This window comes from Heloderma suspectum, chromosome 2, assembly GCF_057233095.1.
Source record: "Heloderma suspectum isolate Gila_16-S chromosome 2, 16-S_ref, whole genome shotgun sequence".
Classification (NCBI taxonomy): Eukaryota; Metazoa; Chordata; class Lepidosauria; order Squamata; family Helodermatidae; genus Heloderma; species Heloderma suspectum.
The window spans coordinates 290,255,172-290,275,331 of NC_139459.1; the positions used below are offsets into that span (position 1 = coordinate 290,255,172).

A 20,160-nucleotide genomic window follows, 5' to 3' on the forward strand; every position below is an offset into this window, starting at 1 on the left:
GATGATACTAGAGAGCAAAATATGGCTATATACTCCTGTGCATGTGCTTGGATATGGTTTCATACTCCCCACCCCCCTTTCAACAAATATAACTTCAGTTTTGAAATTCAGAATGTGTCTGTGGCCAGCTTCTTAACTCCATTTCTTAGCATGCCCATACTATAAACTGCCTCGTAAGGAAATAAATTTATAGTAAGTATAAATGGGTGAATTTTAATCTCAAATTTGGATAGAACACTTGCTTTCTTAACTATGTTTGCTATATTACTTTTTGTGCTTCTGGAATCTATGTAGTGGTTCATTATTTCTGACACTACTAACAGTAACAAAGCATAGATGTTATACATTGTTCATCTTATTTATAAAGGGTATATTAAGGGGTATATTTTGTATCCTGTTTAAAAAAAATTTAAATGAATGTTGATGTATTTTCTGGAGTGTTAGAGGCAGAGGATCCTGTACATTTTTCATATTTAGCAGAATAACCCACCCACCCACCACTTTTACACTTGGACACTTTGAGTTCTTCTGTACAAGCTCTATTAGACTGAATGGACACAACTCAAGCATCCAGTATGTTATACAGGCCCCATTTGTTTGGATTCCATAGAACTCTCTTGTGGATCATGCCCTTTGGGAGCACAACATTTCTGTATAATGTAAAGAGTCATGAAAAAAGAGGAGGATGAGAAAGAGACCTGAACTTTACAAGAAGAGAAATAAACGGTGCTCAAACTTTGGCCAGAATCCAAATTGCTACTTGGGTTCATTCGAATTGGTGTGTAGTAGCCATGTCAATTTTTGACTTTTCTGACTGCTAAGTAGTATCAAAAATTGCTTTTGAAACTTCCATCTGCTTCCAAAGCAGTTTCCCACGTGGCAGTGGGAGGGGTGCTGGATTTGAGAGAAGCAGCCTGAAATTGATCAGGAATAGCACCATGTTGGGCTGATCTACAAAAGTTCCTTTATAGACAGAAAGGCAATCCTCTTAAGGAGAATTCAACAGTCCATTAAGATAGGACCTGTCCTAAAAGTGACTAGCTTGGTTCTGATACTGAAATGCATTTAGCTGTGTTCTTCATTTTAAAAAGAAACTTTACTTTTAAAAAGGCATATGTTTGAGAACTGTAATGGATCACATGAGTGTTTCCCGATAATGGAGTTTTATTGAGAAAGTATAACAAAATGACACTTTAAGAGTTAATTCTGAAGGCTGTACCAGAAGGAGGAAATGGGGTGAGGGAGAGAGGAGGATTGGTGGTAAAGTGGCTGCCAAACATGGAGTCTACACAGTGATCTGCTTGACTTGAAAATGGGGAGGAAGGAGGTGGGAGCTGGAAGACCAGAGGGTTCCACGCCAGTGTAAAGAGGGTGAGGACACTCCCTTGTCTATTTCAGTAGAGAATTTCAGTGAGAACGTAAAGTGTGCTTTGCCCTAGTTTACTAGATCCTTACTAGCATGCAACACTGTCCCTCCTCTCTTCTTGGCATACCATGATTAAACATAAACATCTTCAATTAACCATAGTTTTCTTTTACGTCCCAGTTGGGAAATTATGTTTAGTAGGTTCAGAACAAGAAAGGATCTAACTTTGTAGCTTATTCCGAACCTGGTAGTTCAGATGTTCTAGGAAACTATGGTTAATTGAAAACCTCCTGGCTTTTTGCAGTGCATTGAATAGGGAGGAGGGAGGATGGAATGCTTAGGCAAAGGCTTATGATATATTGGCTTATTAAGCTGAGATATGGTTGTCCAAACCGGGCCAATGTATATATGCCAACGGAAGTTAACTTTTGTTCTCAAAACATTATTCAATAATTGTTGCCATTGTGAGTCAGTCATTTGAAATTCATTAGAATTTCATCTGTTTGTATAGACTGAACCTAGCTGTGCTTGCTTTGTATGCATTCAGAATTTAATTTTACCTTAGAGCAATTTGAAACAAAACACACAGTAGTATTCCACTGAAGGCATCAATTTATTTAATGAAGCATTTTTTTGTATGAAAGCAAAAATGTGCTTTCAATTTATGCTGTATATGTTTCCTGTGTGACACTTCCTTATACGAAGCAAAATCTGATAATCATTTCCTGTAGATCAACAGTGGTTAATGGTACTGCTTTTACAGTCCCGCCTCGTATACCAGACAAAACAAGTACACAGAAATGGCCTAAGGAAGATGTGGCAAAATATGGTGGCTGTGGCCTGAATTCCTGGAATAAATTCCATAAGCAGTGTTCTGGAATCAGGACACCTGCACCTTTTGGCAGCTCTGTCTGCATGGTTGCTTGCAGTCTGATAATAGAAAGTGTGGCTTAAAAAAAATAAAGCAAAATATGACTGAAAAATGCCACAAAGACTAAAGCAATTTGTAGATTAAAATAGAGCAAAAATAAATTGAATGGGTTGGATACAGAGTTGTCCAACAGAAAGGCTGCTTGTGCAGTGGGTCTTTGCCCCAACAGCCTCTCTAGAAGCTTCCGGGATCCTCTTAAATGGAGTGTGCTGTGGCTTGAGAGCACTCCACTGTGACTGTGTAAAAGATATACAATCTCCCTTGAAATGTACCTCAATCACTAACTGAAGGGCCGTGGAGAGGGACTGTAGCTATGTGGTAGAGCCCCTGCTTTGCATGCAAAAGGTGACAGCTTCAGACCTTGGCATCTTTGGATAGGGCTGGGAAGGACCTCAGAAAACCTGGGGAGCTGCCAGTCAGTGAGTAGACAATGAACCAGATGGACCAGTCATAGTCTGATTCAGTACAGCGGCTTCCTACATTTCTGAATGTAGGAAATAGAAATATAGTTCCAAAATAATGATATTATACTCTGTCATGTCTGTCACCCTTTGGAATATGCTTACACATTTCTTTTAGACAGAATACTGGGCAAGAAGACCAAGCACTCTTGTCCCTAATAGTAATTTCTGCAATTCAGCAATACAGTATATACAGATCATACCGTTTCGTGAAACTACGTAATTTTACCTCCCAAGAAAAGCAATTTGTCTAGCAACATATCCAGCCCCTAGATCTGTGTTGTACAGTGCTGGGATTTCCCTTTTATATTCTCTAGCCAAAACTGGCTGACCAAGACCTTTTAATACCTCAGTAATTGCCAGTCCATTTGGCCTATATTTATGAGCCAATGCAAGTCAACAGAATGTTTGTTACTAGACTATCACAACCTGACCATTTTAATTTTCCTATCCAGTATATCATCACCTGGATGATTGTACACCTGTTAAGGTCCATGACTGCTACCTTGGTAACAGTAACAATTTGGCTGATATTTGGTGGGTTGCCAACAGTAGAGCCTGATTTCCCAAGCCCTTATAATCATAGCAAAGCTATTAAATTACAAGATACACTTATTTGTACATTTTATATATTTTAAACATCTTTACCTTCAGGATTTCTAGATTCTTCTGAGATATATTAACATGTAATTCCTAGGCTCACCCAATAAGAACCTAATAATTGACTTCAACAGAGAGTCAGAATGAATCCTAAACTGCTGTATTTCTCTGTGCCACATCCAGCATTTCTATGGTGGAATTTTTTTCAGTGGTCATTATATCTAGCAGCAGGTTTTCCAAGTCAGATGTGTTAAAAATAAGCATTTTGAATTGTAATTTTTGAAAACTTGTAATTTTTGAAAACTATATCTTCCTTTATGACTTGAGCTAATGAAAAAATGATTTTTCAGACATACTGCTTTGGATTGGGACAACAATTTGTGATGCAAACTCAGGTACTTTGAGAGCAGGTAGTCAGATATTTCTTATTTTAAAAGATTTTTCCTCAGTTCAGAACATCACAACAAAAATCTTGTATACCCCTTATTTTGCAACATTGTAGCACTCCTTGTTATAAACATGTAATATGGAAACTATAATTTGACACGTCCAGTAGTAGCGTACAAAAGTACTGTCAAAGTCAAATGAATCATACATGAAAAGGTAAAATGTTTAAAAATAGCACTATTTTGCATTAAAAATATTACAATTGCTAGACTATCACAAGTGTAGTAATAAATTTATTTCATTAAAATTAGTCCAATTCTATTTGAGCAAACATTGCCCCTGATCAGTAACTAATAAGAAATAACTTTGTAATAACCAATTGGACATGAAGGATCCTTTGTAAAACCTGCCATTCTTATGCATAATTGCTTGTACCATTCATACAAATTTCTCTCAAATTTCTTCTAGACAATAAATCAATAAAGATACATGTCTCTGATCCAAAGACCTGTGTGTGCACATAGAGCTTGTACATATGCATGTTGCCACATTCATTTCAATGGAGGGAGTTGATATGTTCCTGAAACGGAATACACATGTGTATCTGCTTCTCCCATTGAAATGAATAGGGAATGATTTCTGAGTGGGTGAACATTTTACATTTATAGTATTCTATGGGAAATCACTGGTTTGGGGAAGATTATAACGGAATTCTATTTTATTTTCAGGAAATATCTCTAGTTATCTAATACTGTAATCCTAAAGACTGATTCCATCAGGGATTTAATTACAATCTTGTTCTTCCAAATTTTAATATCAGAATTCAGTGTTCATTTGTTTTGGTCATTTATAATCTCAGTAATCATAGACTGATTGGTCTGACCAATCTGATTGATCAGAAATACGTATAGCTAGTGGACTTTCATACTGTAATAGATTGATAGTCTTCAGCTCCTGTCCCAGATCTACTATGGTATGAAATTATAATAAGAAAACATATTGCTAATGAATGCCAATAGTACAATTTGTGCCAATCTACGGCTCTTTGGAAGGGCTTCTCATTTAGGAACATGGTTAAGTTTAGATCAGTTATTTGTTTTGAAACTTTGGAGGTTAACAAGGACTCCTGAACTGAAGGATGAGTAATGGCAGGCAAGCATGCCTGAACATCCGGCTGCCCACCATGAGTATTTCCCTGAAAAGTTGCAGTTGCAGAAGACCGCTGAGTTTAGGAATGGTTCTACCTGACCCTTGAAGCCCCTCAAGTGGACAGGGTTTTGAGCATTCAAAAAAACACTCAAATGGGCCCATTTGGCCTCTGCCACACTGTCCATGTCTGCAAGAGGAAAATACTCACTTTGGGGACCAGGGTAGGGGAGCAGGTGGTGGCAGTGGCTCCTTTAAAGGCAGGAGAGGCCACACATCCTGTCCTTTTCCCCCTGTGGTAGTATCAAAAGTGAGGAAGATGCTGCCTGTGTCATCTTTTTCTGCTGAGGATCAGGGGATTGAATTACAAGCCCCATGATCCCCAGTCAAAAATACTAGCAACTTTTTCAGCTGGGAATCATGAGGCTTGTAGTTCAATCCCCATGATCCCCAGCTCAAAGAGACATTTGCAGTGTCAATATGCTGGCAGTGTCTTCTTCACACCTGAAGCAGTTATGGGAGGAGGGGCTAGAAAGAAAAGCCCAGTGGGCCTCCCCACCTTCAAAGGAGCTGCTGCCTGATTCCCCATCCTGACCCTCAAGGTGAGTCTCTTTCACTTGGCGATGGGGTAGTGAGCAGCAAAGGGTGGTGGTGTGAGAAAATGTCCCAGTTCTGTGGTGGGGCTGCGCCTGCCTCAGTTCTGCAATTTTTATTCAAGTGAGAACCCGTACAACAAATCTTTCTCCATCTCTAGCTGAGGCAACCCTACCCAGTGACCTGCATGGATTGAGTGTGAACTTTAATATGCCCTAGAATGCTTTTCAATATAAGGGATTCTATGGCAAACAAGTCAATGTAGAAAGTATTCCTGACATTAGTATGTTTGAGAGACATTGGCTTAGATCATTTTGAATTATTGCATTAGGTGCTGTGTTACACAAACAATTAATCTTGCCCCAAAAGGCATATGACTTTCTATTATTACTGCAACAAAGGAAGCCTCAGTGGTAAAATGATGAACTTGGTTGTGAATTTTTGTCCAGGAACGTTGTTCTTGCATATAAATATGTCATAACAATTTGCCTTAAACTTTATTTAAAACATTCTCATAACTTTTGTTGGCCCTTTTTATTTAAATCCCCCCTTGTCATGTTCTGTCTGTGTGTACTGATTGTTTACAGTCTGTTTCTTGTTGTCTGTTACAATTTTTATCATATAGGCAAAATGCAGGATGGAAATATGGAAAACAACCAGAATAAAGGTAACCTTCTTTCATATTAAGGAGGGTTTAAAAAATGTACTTGAATTTAGTTCAGCAAGTAAAATCATATGAGTAGCTTAGGGTGGGTGGGTGTATTTTGAAAACGGCCATATTCCTATGGAAACCAGAAAAAAATGATAATATCTTGTCCAATCCAGAGCATCAACTGGTACAAGAAGCTTCTGCTTTTGCTGTTCCAGATTATCTATCTATCTATCTACCTACCTACCTACCTACCTACCTGTCAGGAGCACCCTAGTGGCCTCTTTCAGTAGACTCCAATAGCCAACTCAAGACACAGACGAAAGGATTCTTTTCAAGGCTTTAATCCTTTTACAACTTAATGACTCTTTCAGATGCTAATCACCAGCGACTAAGCAAGGAACAGCAGAGTAGCTTATGCTCCGAGTAGGCAGTTGATCCCCGTTTGAAGGAGAGTCACTTGAAGACCCTGAACTTATGGGCTAGGGAGAGATCCTCCCTCTTTCCCTTGGGTCCACGGGAGGCAGCTGTTGCTTGTGTGCCAAATGGGTGCGACACCTCCTTTCCGCGCCCTCCATCGCTCGTCGCTCCCTGCATCTGCATCGAGCGTCTAGCAAGCCCTGTTCCTGCACTTTCTCACTGCTAGGATCACTATCTATCTCAGGAATGCCTGCAGGAGGAATCTGTGCCTGTGAGGGATGAGCTGGCTCCTCTCCCATGGATTGCTGATCCTCCTCAGAGTCAGTACTGCTCTGAGGTTCTATCAGCTCAGTTTCCACCCTGACATCACCTACCTACCTACCTTTCTATCTGTCCATCTATCTAGATGTAGATCTGTATAAGGGAGATGCTCTGCACGTGGTTTCTTGCCCCCTTAAGTCTTCATGTTGGAGTAACAGACAAGAGGATGGTGATATGGTGATCCCATCAAGATGGTCCATCATGACCATCTTTCCAGTCCATTACACCATCACGAAAGCTTTGGGAAGCTGAACTCACAACCAGGGCTGGAAACAGTGTTGACGGGGCCCTGGTCAAGGTGCCTTCCAGTAGGCCCCCGAGCTTAACAAAGAGTAAGAGACAGGCAGTGGTGGTGGGCAGCAGAGGGATGGACAGTGGCACTGAAAGCAGTGCAGTTCCAGCTGCCTGGTATTTTCTCAGCCAGGAGAAGCACTGAGTGAGGCAGCTACAGCTGCTGCCACTTTACTGCCGGCATTTTCTTTATCCCCAGTGTCTCTGGGCCACGTTCCCAGCTTGTACATTGGGGGCGGTACCCAAAGGTATTGAGGATAAGGAAAATAGTAGCGGTGGCTATGGCCACCTAGCCTAGCACTTATGTGTGGGCCATTAAAAAGAGAATAAAAACTGAAAGGTGTATGTGTGTGTGTGGGGGGGGGAGTGTCAACCATGTTTGGCCCTCCAGGGCTCACAGGCCGTATTGCCTCATCATGCCAGGTGTTGATGCTTGCTCACAGCCTGTCTTTTCTGCTGCTGCTGCTGCTGCTGCTTCACTCCTGTACTCCGCTCCTCAGTTATGCTCTTTGATTTTGTGGTAATTACTGCACAATGCTTGTGCAGCAGGAAGTCCTTTAAGGCACTGTATTAAGAGCTGTGTGTTTTTTAAAGCTGTGGTTTAGAGACTGTTTATGTATATGAGCTTTAAACAATGTAGGCAGAAACCCTCCAGAGCAATGTGTGAATGGCTGCAGCCACTGCACAGCTGGACTGGCAAGACACTTTTCAGTTGAAAGTCAGCTTGTCTATTGCTTAAAAGTGGCTGCAGAAGAAAGTTCCAAGGCACAGCCAGTCACACCTGTGGTTCTCCACTACGTTGACACATAACTTCATAGGAATTCAGCTCTAGTTATCACAGCAACACATTTTATCTTCTTCTATATTTCCTACATGAATTATAAATCTAGATGTATTATGTTCTTTGCTAAGTAAACTCTTTTTCCTTCCCTCCATTTGTTATTTCTTCCTTCACTTGTCTAATGACAGTGTTTTGACATGTTTTTTTTCCTTTGCAGAGAGAAAATAAGTGATATAGAAAAACTGAACACATTTTCATTTGTTTTTCTTTTTTTAAATCCATAGATGCATGAATAACAAAGAAGATAAAGCCTATGAAAATATATTTCTAGGCTGCTGTTAGAAACTCTATAATATAAATAACACTTTTGGTGTTAGGGGAATGCTAAATTCATTATTGTTGTGTTAGGGGAATGCTAAATTCATTATTGTTAAGTATTCTTGAGGGATCAGCCACACAGTGTTCATTGAACTCGCCCAGTAAAATGCTATGGGCACTGGAAACCTCTCTAGAGCAACATCATTAAAATAATGTAAGACCACAGCAGGGCTCTTGCACATCTCTCATCTATTTTGATTGGGAATGCACAGGGGAAGTTTGCAGTGTATTGTGCCCTATAGCATTTTTGTTGTTGCTGCAACATTTATAAGGACTGTGTAAGATAGATGCATGGAATCAGGGAGGCACTTACAGTGCAGCTTACAGATGCCAACTTTCCGAACTATTTCAACACTGACCTCTGCCTTACCTTTCCTTATTTCTCTTCTTGTCCTTAGTTGTAACGATCATGGTAACAACTGGGAATTTGATAGTTCTTTATTGTTATTTCAGATCTAATGGTGTTTCTCAATATCATATATTTTTGAGAGAGGTTTAGAATGAGTTATACTGTGTTATGCTAACATAGGTTCTCTGTACAGTCCCTTGCTAGACCCAGGACACAACCCAGGTCCTGCAAATTCCTTATCAAGTGAGCAGGGGTGGGAATTAAAGCACAGCATGGGTGTGTGGAAAGGAGGAACTGGACCCTCCATCTTGCCTGTCCTTCTGCACCCCAACCTACTTTTTATAAGCCATTTTTCTCCTGGTGACATCTCTTCCAGTCTTGAAACCCCACAGGGAGGGAAAGAATGGCTTTAAAGACAGCTTGTGGGGTGATTTCCACTCCCCACCTCTGACCCACTCATTCTGAGCTTTAAATTGTGCCCATCTTGTTGCTCTATACAGAATTAGTGGCATACACAGATCTGCACACAGTCTGGGTTTACAAGAATTGCTACCAATTCATTTCTGTGGTTCTGTAAATTTTGGCAAATTTTTGTCCAGATACAGTACATCATTTATTTAGCTGTAATTTATTCTAGAACTGAATTGCACTTGTAAATATGCATCTGGAATCCTGTGCAAGAAACATAGCTTGAGGGAGCAATTTTGAGTGGAAAAATAGCTGGCAGAAAAAGAGTAACGCACCCTTTGCCATCATTCCTCTGCTCAGAATTGCTGTTGCAAAGGCTGTTTTCCATTTTAAAAAAAACCCTCGACCTATTCAGGTTTGATTACGCACATTCGTGTGTAATGTGATGTTTAGTTTTCCCCCTTGCAAACTAAAGGACATATAAAATGAAAGGACAGGGAAAGGTAGAATCATAGAGTTGGTAGGTTCCTCCGCGATTATCTAGTCCTCCCTCCTGCCAATGCAGAAACCCAGTACTATACCCCAGATAAGTGGCCATCCAGCATCTGCTTAAAAACTTTTAACAAAGGAGAGAGTTCACCTTCTGAGGCATTTTCTACATATACGCTAGTCACACCCTCACATACACACATAATTTAAAATAAATTCCATGTGCCTAACGATGGAGGCATTTTGAGACTCTGAATTCTTTGCAGAACATGCCGCAGTTCTGAGACGCTAGCTCTCTTCAGGGCTTTGCATGATTGGGAGCCATGACTGTGTAGGGCTTCGGACCATACAAAGCGCTGTAACCGCAGTCAGTGGCTATGGCCTTGCTGCAGACCTTCCCCATCAATACCATCAGGGTTGGAGGGGTTGGGGCCAGAGCACACATTGCCATCTGCGCTCCATGGTTAGAATTTCATAACACCTGAAAAGGGCTACTGCTATAGTGTGATGGGGGAAGAGGCAAGCCATTAAGGATAAAAAAACAACAACTGTATTTGTTAACATTGAAGGTTCATTGAAGTTATATTTCTTTTTAGGAATATAAGGCCATAGTTAATGCATAATTTGCTGTGTAGCTGCAAATCTTTTATCTTGCAGGTGGAGAGACAAAAGCAGACCTTTGTAATGAGAAAACCGGAAAAATGGTTAGATGCCTATCGTTCTGTCAAAATAAACTAGGCTGTTAACTTTTTAAAAGGAATGCATGACCCTGAGAACACACTCCAGATCTTCTTTCCGAAATTAAAAGTTCGAAGGGATATACTAACGTTCTTAAATAGTGTTTTCCCCCTCTTTGGCACTGCTAGCCAAACAACAGGATGGTGCTGCTGCAATGGAGATGCAGCCACTGAAGAGTGCAGAAGGTGGAGATGGAGATGATAAAGACAAGAGGAAAGCTAACATGCATAAGAAAGAGAAATCTGTCCTCCAGGGCAAACTGACAAAATTGGCTGTCCAGATAGGCAAAGCAGGTATGGTATACATTTGATGGGATGGATGTTATGAAGAGCAACACGCTAGAGAGATTTGGGGGGCAAGAAATCTGGAAAAAGCCCACTGGGAAAAGCCTGCGTGGAGTGATTCGGGCTCCCTGACTGTGATGTTACCCAGCCTCTGGGGGTGTCTCTACATTAACAAAAATTCCCACAGCCCTACCGGAGCATTTTGCTTCCGTTTCTGTGGCATGATTAGGATTGGCTCCTTTAGGCTACAAATGTGATGTGGAATTGAAAACGCCCTTGCTCAGCACCTTGCCTGGGCTTTCTATATTTTTCATTGAAACTCCGCCATCTAGTGGTGAAATTATGATGGTACGCTGGCACTACACACTGTGGAAATTGTGTGTTTTTTAAAAAATATGCCAGCTTATCCCCAGTCTTTTTTAAGGCGGGATAACCAGAAAGAACACCGGGAGACATCCTGGAGGTAGATGACATTGTGTAAAGGACCAGTACGCTTCCATGAGTGGCCAATCACGAGCACATGATAAATGCCTCATTGATGGGAGGTAGTTCAGTCCCCAGACCCAAAATGGCTCCCCACCCCTGTTCTATAGGGAGTTTCAAGCAATCATGGCACCCTGGCCTTTATGAGAGATTGTGTTTGTCATATTCTTTTTAGGTGTACACTTAAGGCTGCAAATCTATACACAGTTACCTGGAAGTAAGTCCCATTGTAAAAGGCCTTAGGTGTACAGCTGAATAACAGAAAGTGTGAAGTAGCACTGAGTAATGAACACGTGTTTTTACTGAGGATTTAAGGAAAAACCAGTCTAAACTCTGGGATCTGGTACATATAGTCTGTGGTCCAGAGGCACATATATTTTCCCTATTAGCAGCAAATTGAAAAACAGCTGCTTACGCTACCCTAAATGAAAAAGTAGTTTGGCAGAATATACAGCAAATGATGTTAATTTAGCATTACATCTGAAACTGGCCATATCCTCCAAAGTAATTTTAGTGTGTGTGTGTGTGTGTGAGAGAGAGAGAGAGAGATTCTGGATCACATCTCTGGTTTTGGGAATCATAGCCATGTACTACAATTGTTAAACTGAAAGTTTAAGGCACTAAGATTTTGCAGCATAATTTATTAAAAATAAATAAATAAAGCTTTTCTTTTTATTTCTCAATATTTTTATTGGCTATAGTAAAATGCACATTTCTCTCTCTGTTTCAGGTCTGGTGATGTCGGCCATCACTGTCATCATTTTAGTATTATACTTTACTATTGAAAACTTTGTAGTCACCAAGAATCCGTGGCTGCCTGAATGCACTCCAATCTATGTTCAGTATTTTGTCAAATTTTTCATAATTGGTGTTACTGTGCTTGTAGTTGCTGTTCCAGAAGGACTCCCACTTGCAGTTACCATTTCCCTTGCTTACTCTGTAAAGGTAAGTAACAGTCTCAAAACTGAGATGAAAAATACACATATAATTTCTGCCAAAATATAAATAAATTAAACATATAATCTAATTTGCTAGTAGGCTATTTTGTTTTTAAATATGGTGTATTGTTTGACAGAGTAAATAGGACCACATATTAACATAATTTAAAAAGTGATTGAGAACGTTTACAGCATAAATCCTCTCCAGACCAAAGTTATAAACCAGATGTAATGTAATATGGGCACTTTGCACAGTTGATTTTTTCTCTGGAGTGACAACTGCACTCCTTACTGCTACTATGGAGCTAGCCTAAAGGTTCAGACATAATGGGGTTGGCCTTTACTCTGATGGGAGGGACCTTGTTAGAGAGCACTAGTGCGTGCAGTGAATGGAGCATTAGACTTGGAGGAGAGTCCTGGAGTTGAATCCTCACATAGCACAAAACTACTTAGGTGCAACTGAGTCAGCCACTCTCTTTCAGCTTGGCCTATTTCAGAGGTTAGTTGTGTGGCTGAAATGGGACAAATCCCATTGGGCTCCATGGAGGAACAGGTAGATACAAATGCAGTTGCTAGGATCGCCGAAATTCTAGGGATGTCAGAGAATTTCGCCACGAATCTCGGGGAGGCCGAATGCCAGCGCATTCGGCCCCCCGAAATCGGTGGCGAAATGGTCTGCCCCCCCCCCCGGGACGGGACTTACCTTGGGCGAATCTTCCTGGTGGCAGCGGCTCCGGCAGCAGTTCAGCGGCGGCGGCCGGTCTTCCGACCGGCTGCCACCGCCGCCATTTCCAGTAAAAAAACAACAACAACGTGATAGGCTACGTAAAGATTTATGTAGCCTATCATGGCTAGATTTTTTAAAAATAACCGTGATAGGCTACATAAATGTTTACATAGCCTATCACAGCTGAGTAAAACAAAAAACCGCGCGTACGCAAATGGCAGCGCCCATGGGCGCCACCATTTGCGTACACACGTTTTTGTTTTTTTTTACTCAGCCGTGATAGGCTACGTAAACATTTACGTAGCCTATCACGGCTGACTGCAGGGACGCAAACGGTGGCGGCTACGGCCGCTGCCATTTGCGGACCCGGCCGGCCAGGATTCGGGGGGGAGGGACGGAGTGCCTCCCCACTGGCCAGAATTTTTTTGGGGGGACGGAGCGCCTCCCCTCCCAGCCAGAATTTCGGGGGGGGACAGAGCACCTCCCCCCCACCTCGAATCACATTTCGTTAAAAGGTAAGTGACTTTTGTACATCCCTATGAAATTCTAAATGGAACTGGAGACAAGTCTGAATTTGAATATGGAAAGTGACATCTCAATGCTTTTAATTTTGATCATTCTCCAATTATGCATAGTTTCTAGTATAGGATATGAAGTTATAATAAGGGGTATATCAGTAATGGAATTATTGTATTGTAGCAGCCTTACAAAAGAAAGAGACTCGTGGCGCTTTAAGACGAGCTTTAAAAAACTGGCACAAGCTTTTGTAGACTAGTGTTCACTTCATCAGATGCATGAAGTGTTGTCCTCAGTTGCAGGTATATATATATACACATGGTTGCGTAGTACTATGTGTTTATATGCCTGCCAATTTAGGATTTCACTTTATGTATCTAATGAAGTGGTCTGTGAAAGCTTATGCAATAATAAATTTGTTAGTCTTCAGGGTGCCTTTTTGTTATTTTTACTGCAACACAGACCCACAATGATATATAATGCTAATGCATTTAGATGGGAACTCAAACACTAAATGAGAATCTAAAATACAATTGGCAATAAACATTTTATAGCAGTGCTGAGTGGTGCAGGTCTCCTAAGTTAGGATTGCATGTAGGTTATTTGCAGGACTGGTACAAGTTGTGGTGGAGTAGAATATATGGTCTGTCTTTTTTTCAAAGACAGATTTGCAGGGTGTTGGCAGGCACGTATTGCTTGCTCCTGCAAGTCCTTCTTTCTAAGCCTTTTCCATTTTACTAGTACTCCTCTGATAGAGGAGATAGACAAATAAAGAAAAAAGTGCCTAACTATTGATATTTTTAAAAACCTCCAAAAATAAGGGGATGACTCTATTCATCAAGGGCATCTCTATACCTGCAGTTTATCGCACATCCATGATTTGCCACCCACAGAAGTTTACGGGTCCATTACATGACATCATCATCCTCCAGTCATTATTCCACCACTTCCCCCTGCCTATCCCGTGTTATCCTCAAATGGAAAAAATGTGGTATATTTCCAGTCCACAACAGGAGTGCCATGGCCTGCCCGTGTATTTCTCCCATAGCGCAAATAAGCTGCTGTGTGTTGGCAGCTGTGGGAGGGGTGTTGGGGGTGCAGTCATGATGGCGAAGGTGGTGATTATGGGCTGTGGGGCGTGTCGCCTTGCTGGGCCTGCCCTATTTCGGGTCCTTGCCATTTTCGGCCTGCAGCACTCAGAACAAGGCAGCAGAGCAGCATTTCACTAGCATGCCCGGACACCCAGACACACGTTTCTCTGTAGAGAGTGAAATCAGTCTGGCATTGTGGCATCTTGGCTTGCTGGAATGCCCCCATGCTGTGCATTCCCGGCGGTCGAGTAAATGGCAGAGTAAAAGACTCTATGTGTCTGTGTGTCAGTCACAGCTCAGCCACCAGTAACGTGCGAAGGGAGGGAAAGGGGCAGGAACCAGGGAGGAATTATCGCAACTCCCCCAGCACGTGTAATGGTTCTTTGCGTAAAGGTGGCGATGTATCTGAGTGGCATCACCACCCCATGAAAAAGAAGGAAACAAAAAATAATGTGATGAGGAGCAATCATTGCGATGCCCCCAGTGTGTGTAATGGTTCTTTGTGGAAAGGTGGCGACGTCTCTGAGTAGCATCACCACTGCCGTGAAAAGGAAGGAAATGAAAAATAATGCAATGAGGACAGCTGTCTAAAGAGAACGCGCCAATCCCACAAGGTTACCGTATGGGGAAACCACTGGTATTGATGCGGAATTCTCCACCCGTGTGATGGAGCCCCAGTTCTGGAGCTGTAGATCCTGGATCCAACCCAGTGTGTCAGAATTGCAGCCTAAATCAGAGGTTGTGAGTTCTAAGTTCACACTGTGTCACTTAGTTCTTTTCAGGTCTTACCCTCACCACAATTCTTACTACAGTTTTTAACATTCTTAAGGCACAATCCTATGCATGTTTAGACAGCATAGCTGGCTGGAGACTGGTGGGAGTTGTAGGTCTTTTTTCTGTCTAAACATGCATAGGATTGCATCCTTAGTAATATTAATATTCTGACATGCTTATATTTTATTAATATTTTAGTTATTTTTGCTTTTAGTTTATATTAATATAACAAATGAACCATAATAACAAAGAGACAAACTAAAGTAGAACAAATAGGCTGGTAGAGGTAGGAGGCAAGGGGAGACAGGGAGGGTAAGGGTAAGAATGAAACATTCACATTCTTAATAAAATGTTGAGCTTAACACATGTGCTTCTCAGTTCCAATCCTGCTGCCTATAAAACTTGTAATTTTCTTTTACTCCCAATGTTTACAATTAGAATTATTATAAATGTTCGGACCAGGAACAATTCTCGCTGGTCTCATAACACCGGGAGCATTCAAGTTAATGATTAACTAAAAGGAATGTTAATGCAATAGTTCAGACTATTGTATGCTAAAAGGATACTAAGAAAATTTGTCTGAGTTTTAATGTGCATAATCACTCATGCACAGGGCTAAGCTAAATGGAATCACACAAATGAAAGGAAAAGAAAGTGTGGCAAAAGCAAACTCTGCATACACTGTTTCCAAAACTAATTATAGAAATCCTTCATGTGAAATTGGAAGGTAGGCAGGATGGAACATGAGCCTGAGCCAATCCGCAGAAGAATTTTAAAAATAGAATGGTGGCAATCCATCCATTCTTACTTTTTTCTAACATTTTGTGTGTCTCTGTTTTCAAATCCATTTCAGTTTTGATACTGATGTCTGAAAATAGTAGCTGGAAATTATTACGTTATTGTTCAATTCATTGTCACATTTTTCTTTTAAAATAATTCATTAAAATCTTGGCAAATATTTCGGTAGCATTCCTCCATTACAGGAATTGTGTAAATAAAAATGCATTTTGTATACCTGTATCTGATTTACAGGGGGAAGTATAATTTTGGGGAAAGATGAATGCATATGTCCTACTTTTAAAAAATTATTCATTTTATTAGCATAAGGGATTTCCAACCTATTTACTAAAATAAGCTTTTATATTTCTCTTCTTCAGAAAATGATGAAAGATAACAATCTGGTCCGTCATTTAGATGCGTGTGAGACTATGGGTAATGCTACAGCCATCTGCTCTGATAAAACAGGGACGTTAACAACCAACCGGATGACAGTAGTTCAAGCCTATACTGGAGATGTCCATTACAAAGAGGTCCCTGACCCAGATTCCATTCCAGCCAAAACTCTGGATTTACTGGTTAATGCAATTGCCATCAACAGTGCTTATACTACAAAAATTCTGGTAAGTGGGCTTTGCTTTCAGACAATTAAAGGATGGAATTAAAAAACAGTTTGGGGAATCCTTGTTGATACTTAGAAATCTCTCTCCGCTTAAAAAAAATGCTGTGGTGTGATGTAGCAGCTTGAGAAATCCACATTGTTATGTCTTGCTGACTCGTGTGTGTGTGTATTTTCTTATACATTACCTGGGAGTACACTGCATTGAATTTAATGGGATTTATTTCTGGATACACATATATAGGATTGTGGTGTTACATGTGGTAGAGCAGGAAGGAATTTTAATTGGGTAGCATTTCTAGCTGCCTATCTGATGGCAATCACAACATAAGCAGTTATGCCTGGGACAAAATAGTGCAATAATGTGTATGAGAATGCACATCTGGATGTATATTTGAACACATATTTTCATCCATGTCTGCCCCAACCAGTCAACAACACATGAAGAAGGGGAGGGGGATAATCAGCCACCACTTTGGTTGGCAGTGAAGACATATTCCCTGTCCTTTGTGAAGAATTTAGTATCCTTTCATAAAGGGATGTGAAAAATAATTGAAAGGATGCATTTTATAGAGGCTGAAAGTGCTTGCAGAGTTCACTGTAGCACAGTACATTTTCATGTAGAATATTACATTGAAAGTTATGTAAGGAGCTATGAATAAATTATATTTGTATGAAATAGGTTATTCATTTAACCTGAAGTTTGCATACTTATTAAAACCAATTCATATTCTAAAAAAAATTAATTATGTCCAAAGGTGATTGAAGCTACAATCCCCAATCTTTTTTTCTAGAGGATAACGACCGCTGGTTAAGATCAGTGACGTCTATATGTAAACTGTTGTGTAGACCACTGTGGTTGGCAAAAAAAGATTCCAATAATTTATTTCTTTAAAGCATTTATATGTTGTCTCATCCGAAACTTGAGATTCCTTACAATAATTAAAAACATACAAATAATAAAATGAATAATACTACTAAGCAGTCAAAACAACAAAATTCAGCAGCAGCACTATAACATTATTTTCAGACTGAGCCAGCAAAAGCATTGTGAAAGAGAGGAGAGCGGCACCCTCTCCAGAAGGCCTCCAAAGAAATCAGCTCCAGACCTCTTCAGGGAGGTTATTCCAAAGCTTAGAGCAATTGTAGTCAAGGGCCTCTTCCTTGCTATAAATGTCCTCTCCTCACAGACTATAAGTACATGGAACTAATCCATAGACAGTAAACACTGGTGGGCCTCCTTTGGGGAGGATAATAACAGAGGAAAATTCTGGAGGCCTTATCTATAACTATGAAAAGCAACAAATGGAAACTCAGAGCATCAGACTATGAAAGAAAGTGAATGTAGTTTGGTTTCATTTCTAGCTGCCTGTCATATGGCAATCACAGCATAATAAAATGCAATGGTCTGCAGAGAACTTGGAAATCAGAATAGTGGTTGATTATAGTAAATCAAGTTTAGAAATGGCTGGTATGTCATCATGCTCAATAAATGTTTAAAATGTCCTTATGACACAATCCTGTTAATTGCTGTTCTATTGCTGTGACTTACAGGATATTGCATATAGGTCCTATGAAAAGGATATTCACCCAGTAATGCTTCTATTTGAACCTGAATTAGGTCAGGAACCAATGTGGCAGCTGTAGCTGTTTGCATTTGGCATTCAGTTGTACGCGGGAAACATAACCATGCAGGTGATCTCAGTTGATAGTAGAGTTTGTAATGGAATATAAGGGACAAGGCAGGCAGGCCCTTAAGGTCTGTAGAACCAAACCATGTTGTGCTCCAGATACTAAAACCAACATCTTCAATAATGCCTGGCCAACAACAGAAAGCTAGTACAGATACTTGGCGCAGTGGTATATGTGCCCTACGTGTCTGAACTCTGACAGGAATCAAATCATCACAGCCTTCACTAGCTGAAGCTTTCAAGAAGTTATTTGGACAGTTCCACACAGATCGCATTACAGTACTTTTATGCTGAGGCTGCAGATGAATAATAGTTACTAGGGCCCAATCTACACCTTGCGTCTAATCGGAATGAAATCAGTACAATATCGCTGTTGATTTAATTGTATTAAAACATGGTAATTCACACTCACTCCATTTCCCCGTTTCCTTACTTCCTCAAAAGCATAACCTCAGTTCATACTGTTCAGTGGGAGGATATTTACTGTGTTAAAAATGGGAGGTTTGCGGTAGAGGAGCGGTCTCTCCTTCCTTGTTCTCCCTCCCTCCACCCTCTTTGTTCAAACGACCTCAACATTAACTCTTTTGTGCCTGCATCACCTGGCCCCATTAATTGTTTGTCCACTTCTTTTGTTAGCAGTGTAGTAGCATTTGGATGACAATGGAGCAAGGAGCCATGGATCGAGATCTCAGTATGGTTTTCAGGCTACTTTTTTTTCCTGTCAACTTGACTCTTCGAAACTTCAGAGAAACTGCTCCCTCCCTGTGCTGTATTTTGTGCCTGATATGAAGATCAGACAGAATCTGTACAGGGCTGTACTTTTAGCTGTCCATCTTTCCTTTTTCCTGTGTGCATGTTCTGTGTGTGTACAGGTGTCTGTGCAAGCAGGACCCCATGCTTCCTGCCTGGAATGAAATTAGGTCATCCCTAGACACTCTCCGATTCTTTAAAGATCCAAAGAGAATAAAGTACCATAAAAAAAAAAACTTCGCTGGGAAAGGAGAGAGAACTATGGGAGAACATGCCGGGAAGTGAGCTACGGATGCTAGAAGGTGCCTGAAGAGCACATGGAGGCACTGAGAGCTGTGATTGGCCAGTAGGGAAATATGAAATCAACCATATAAGGACAGGGTTAGGAGCACACCATGCCCATATACGGTACCCGAAGCTAAACATTGGACCACATGAATGGAAATCTAGTTGTATATTATGGTATTTCAGGGAAATGAATACGACAACAGGTCAAAGAAAATTTGCGGCTCAGAAACGAAACAGCATGAATGTCATGTGCACCGAAGGGAGCGGAAACTCTTTGGAAACATGACAATGAGTGTAGATTCTGCCTAGGTTTGAATCCCTGTTTTAAAGGCACTACCTTCTCACTAGATACAGTTTGTGAAAAAGTCCTCCTGGTCACTACTGTTACCTGAGTACCAGGGGGCAGTGACAGATAAGGAGCACAGAAGTTTGTAGAACTACATGGTAAAGGGAAGTTGAATACACTCACAAAGGGTGCCCCAATGTCTAGAGGGTGCACGTGTGGCCAAGCATCATTATGGTGGCCTTGTTTGGATTCAGTGTAGTTCATTTGCCTCCTGTCTCTAACCATGGATGGTTACTGGGGCTGTTCACACAACACGATAACCCACACTCAGTGGTTGAGTATGGGTTGTTGTTGAACCGTGGGTTGTTTGTTGAACCGTGGGTTATCATGTTTTCTGAGCCCAGGACATTTTCCGCATGGTGGCTTGTTAACCATGAAATGTGGCTTGTTAACCACCCTGAACAACCCCAAAACAATCCACAGGTTCTCAATGTGGCTTGATCAAGAAAAATAAGCCACGCTGCATGGTTAACAAGTCACCCTGTGGAAAATGTCCTGGGTTTAGACAACACCCACATTTCAACAAACAACCCACAGTTCAACAACAACCCATATCAACTGCTAAGT

The 20,160-nt window shown here is 40.9% G+C and overlaps 1 protein-coding gene across 2 annotated transcripts in view; it reads left to right on the forward strand.

Annotated features, from left to right (window-relative positions):
- ATP2B2 (ATPase plasma membrane Ca2+ transporting 2) overlaps nucleotides 1-20,160 on the forward strand; it is a 606,047-nt gene that overhangs the window by 498,716 nt on the left and 87,171 nt on the right. For both annotated transcript variants that reach the window (XM_084832463.1, XM_084832462.1), the window contains exons 11-14: nucleotides 6,111-6,152; nucleotides 10,438-10,602; nucleotides 11,807-12,021; nucleotides 16,280-16,522. In XM_084832463.1, the coding sequence (XP_084688589.1) occupies nucleotides 6,111-6,152; nucleotides 10,438-10,602; nucleotides 11,807-12,021; nucleotides 16,280-16,522 (665 nt within the window). The remainder of the gene's footprint in view (nucleotides 1-6,110; nucleotides 6,153-10,437; nucleotides 10,603-11,806; nucleotides 12,022-16,279; nucleotides 16,523-20,160) is intronic.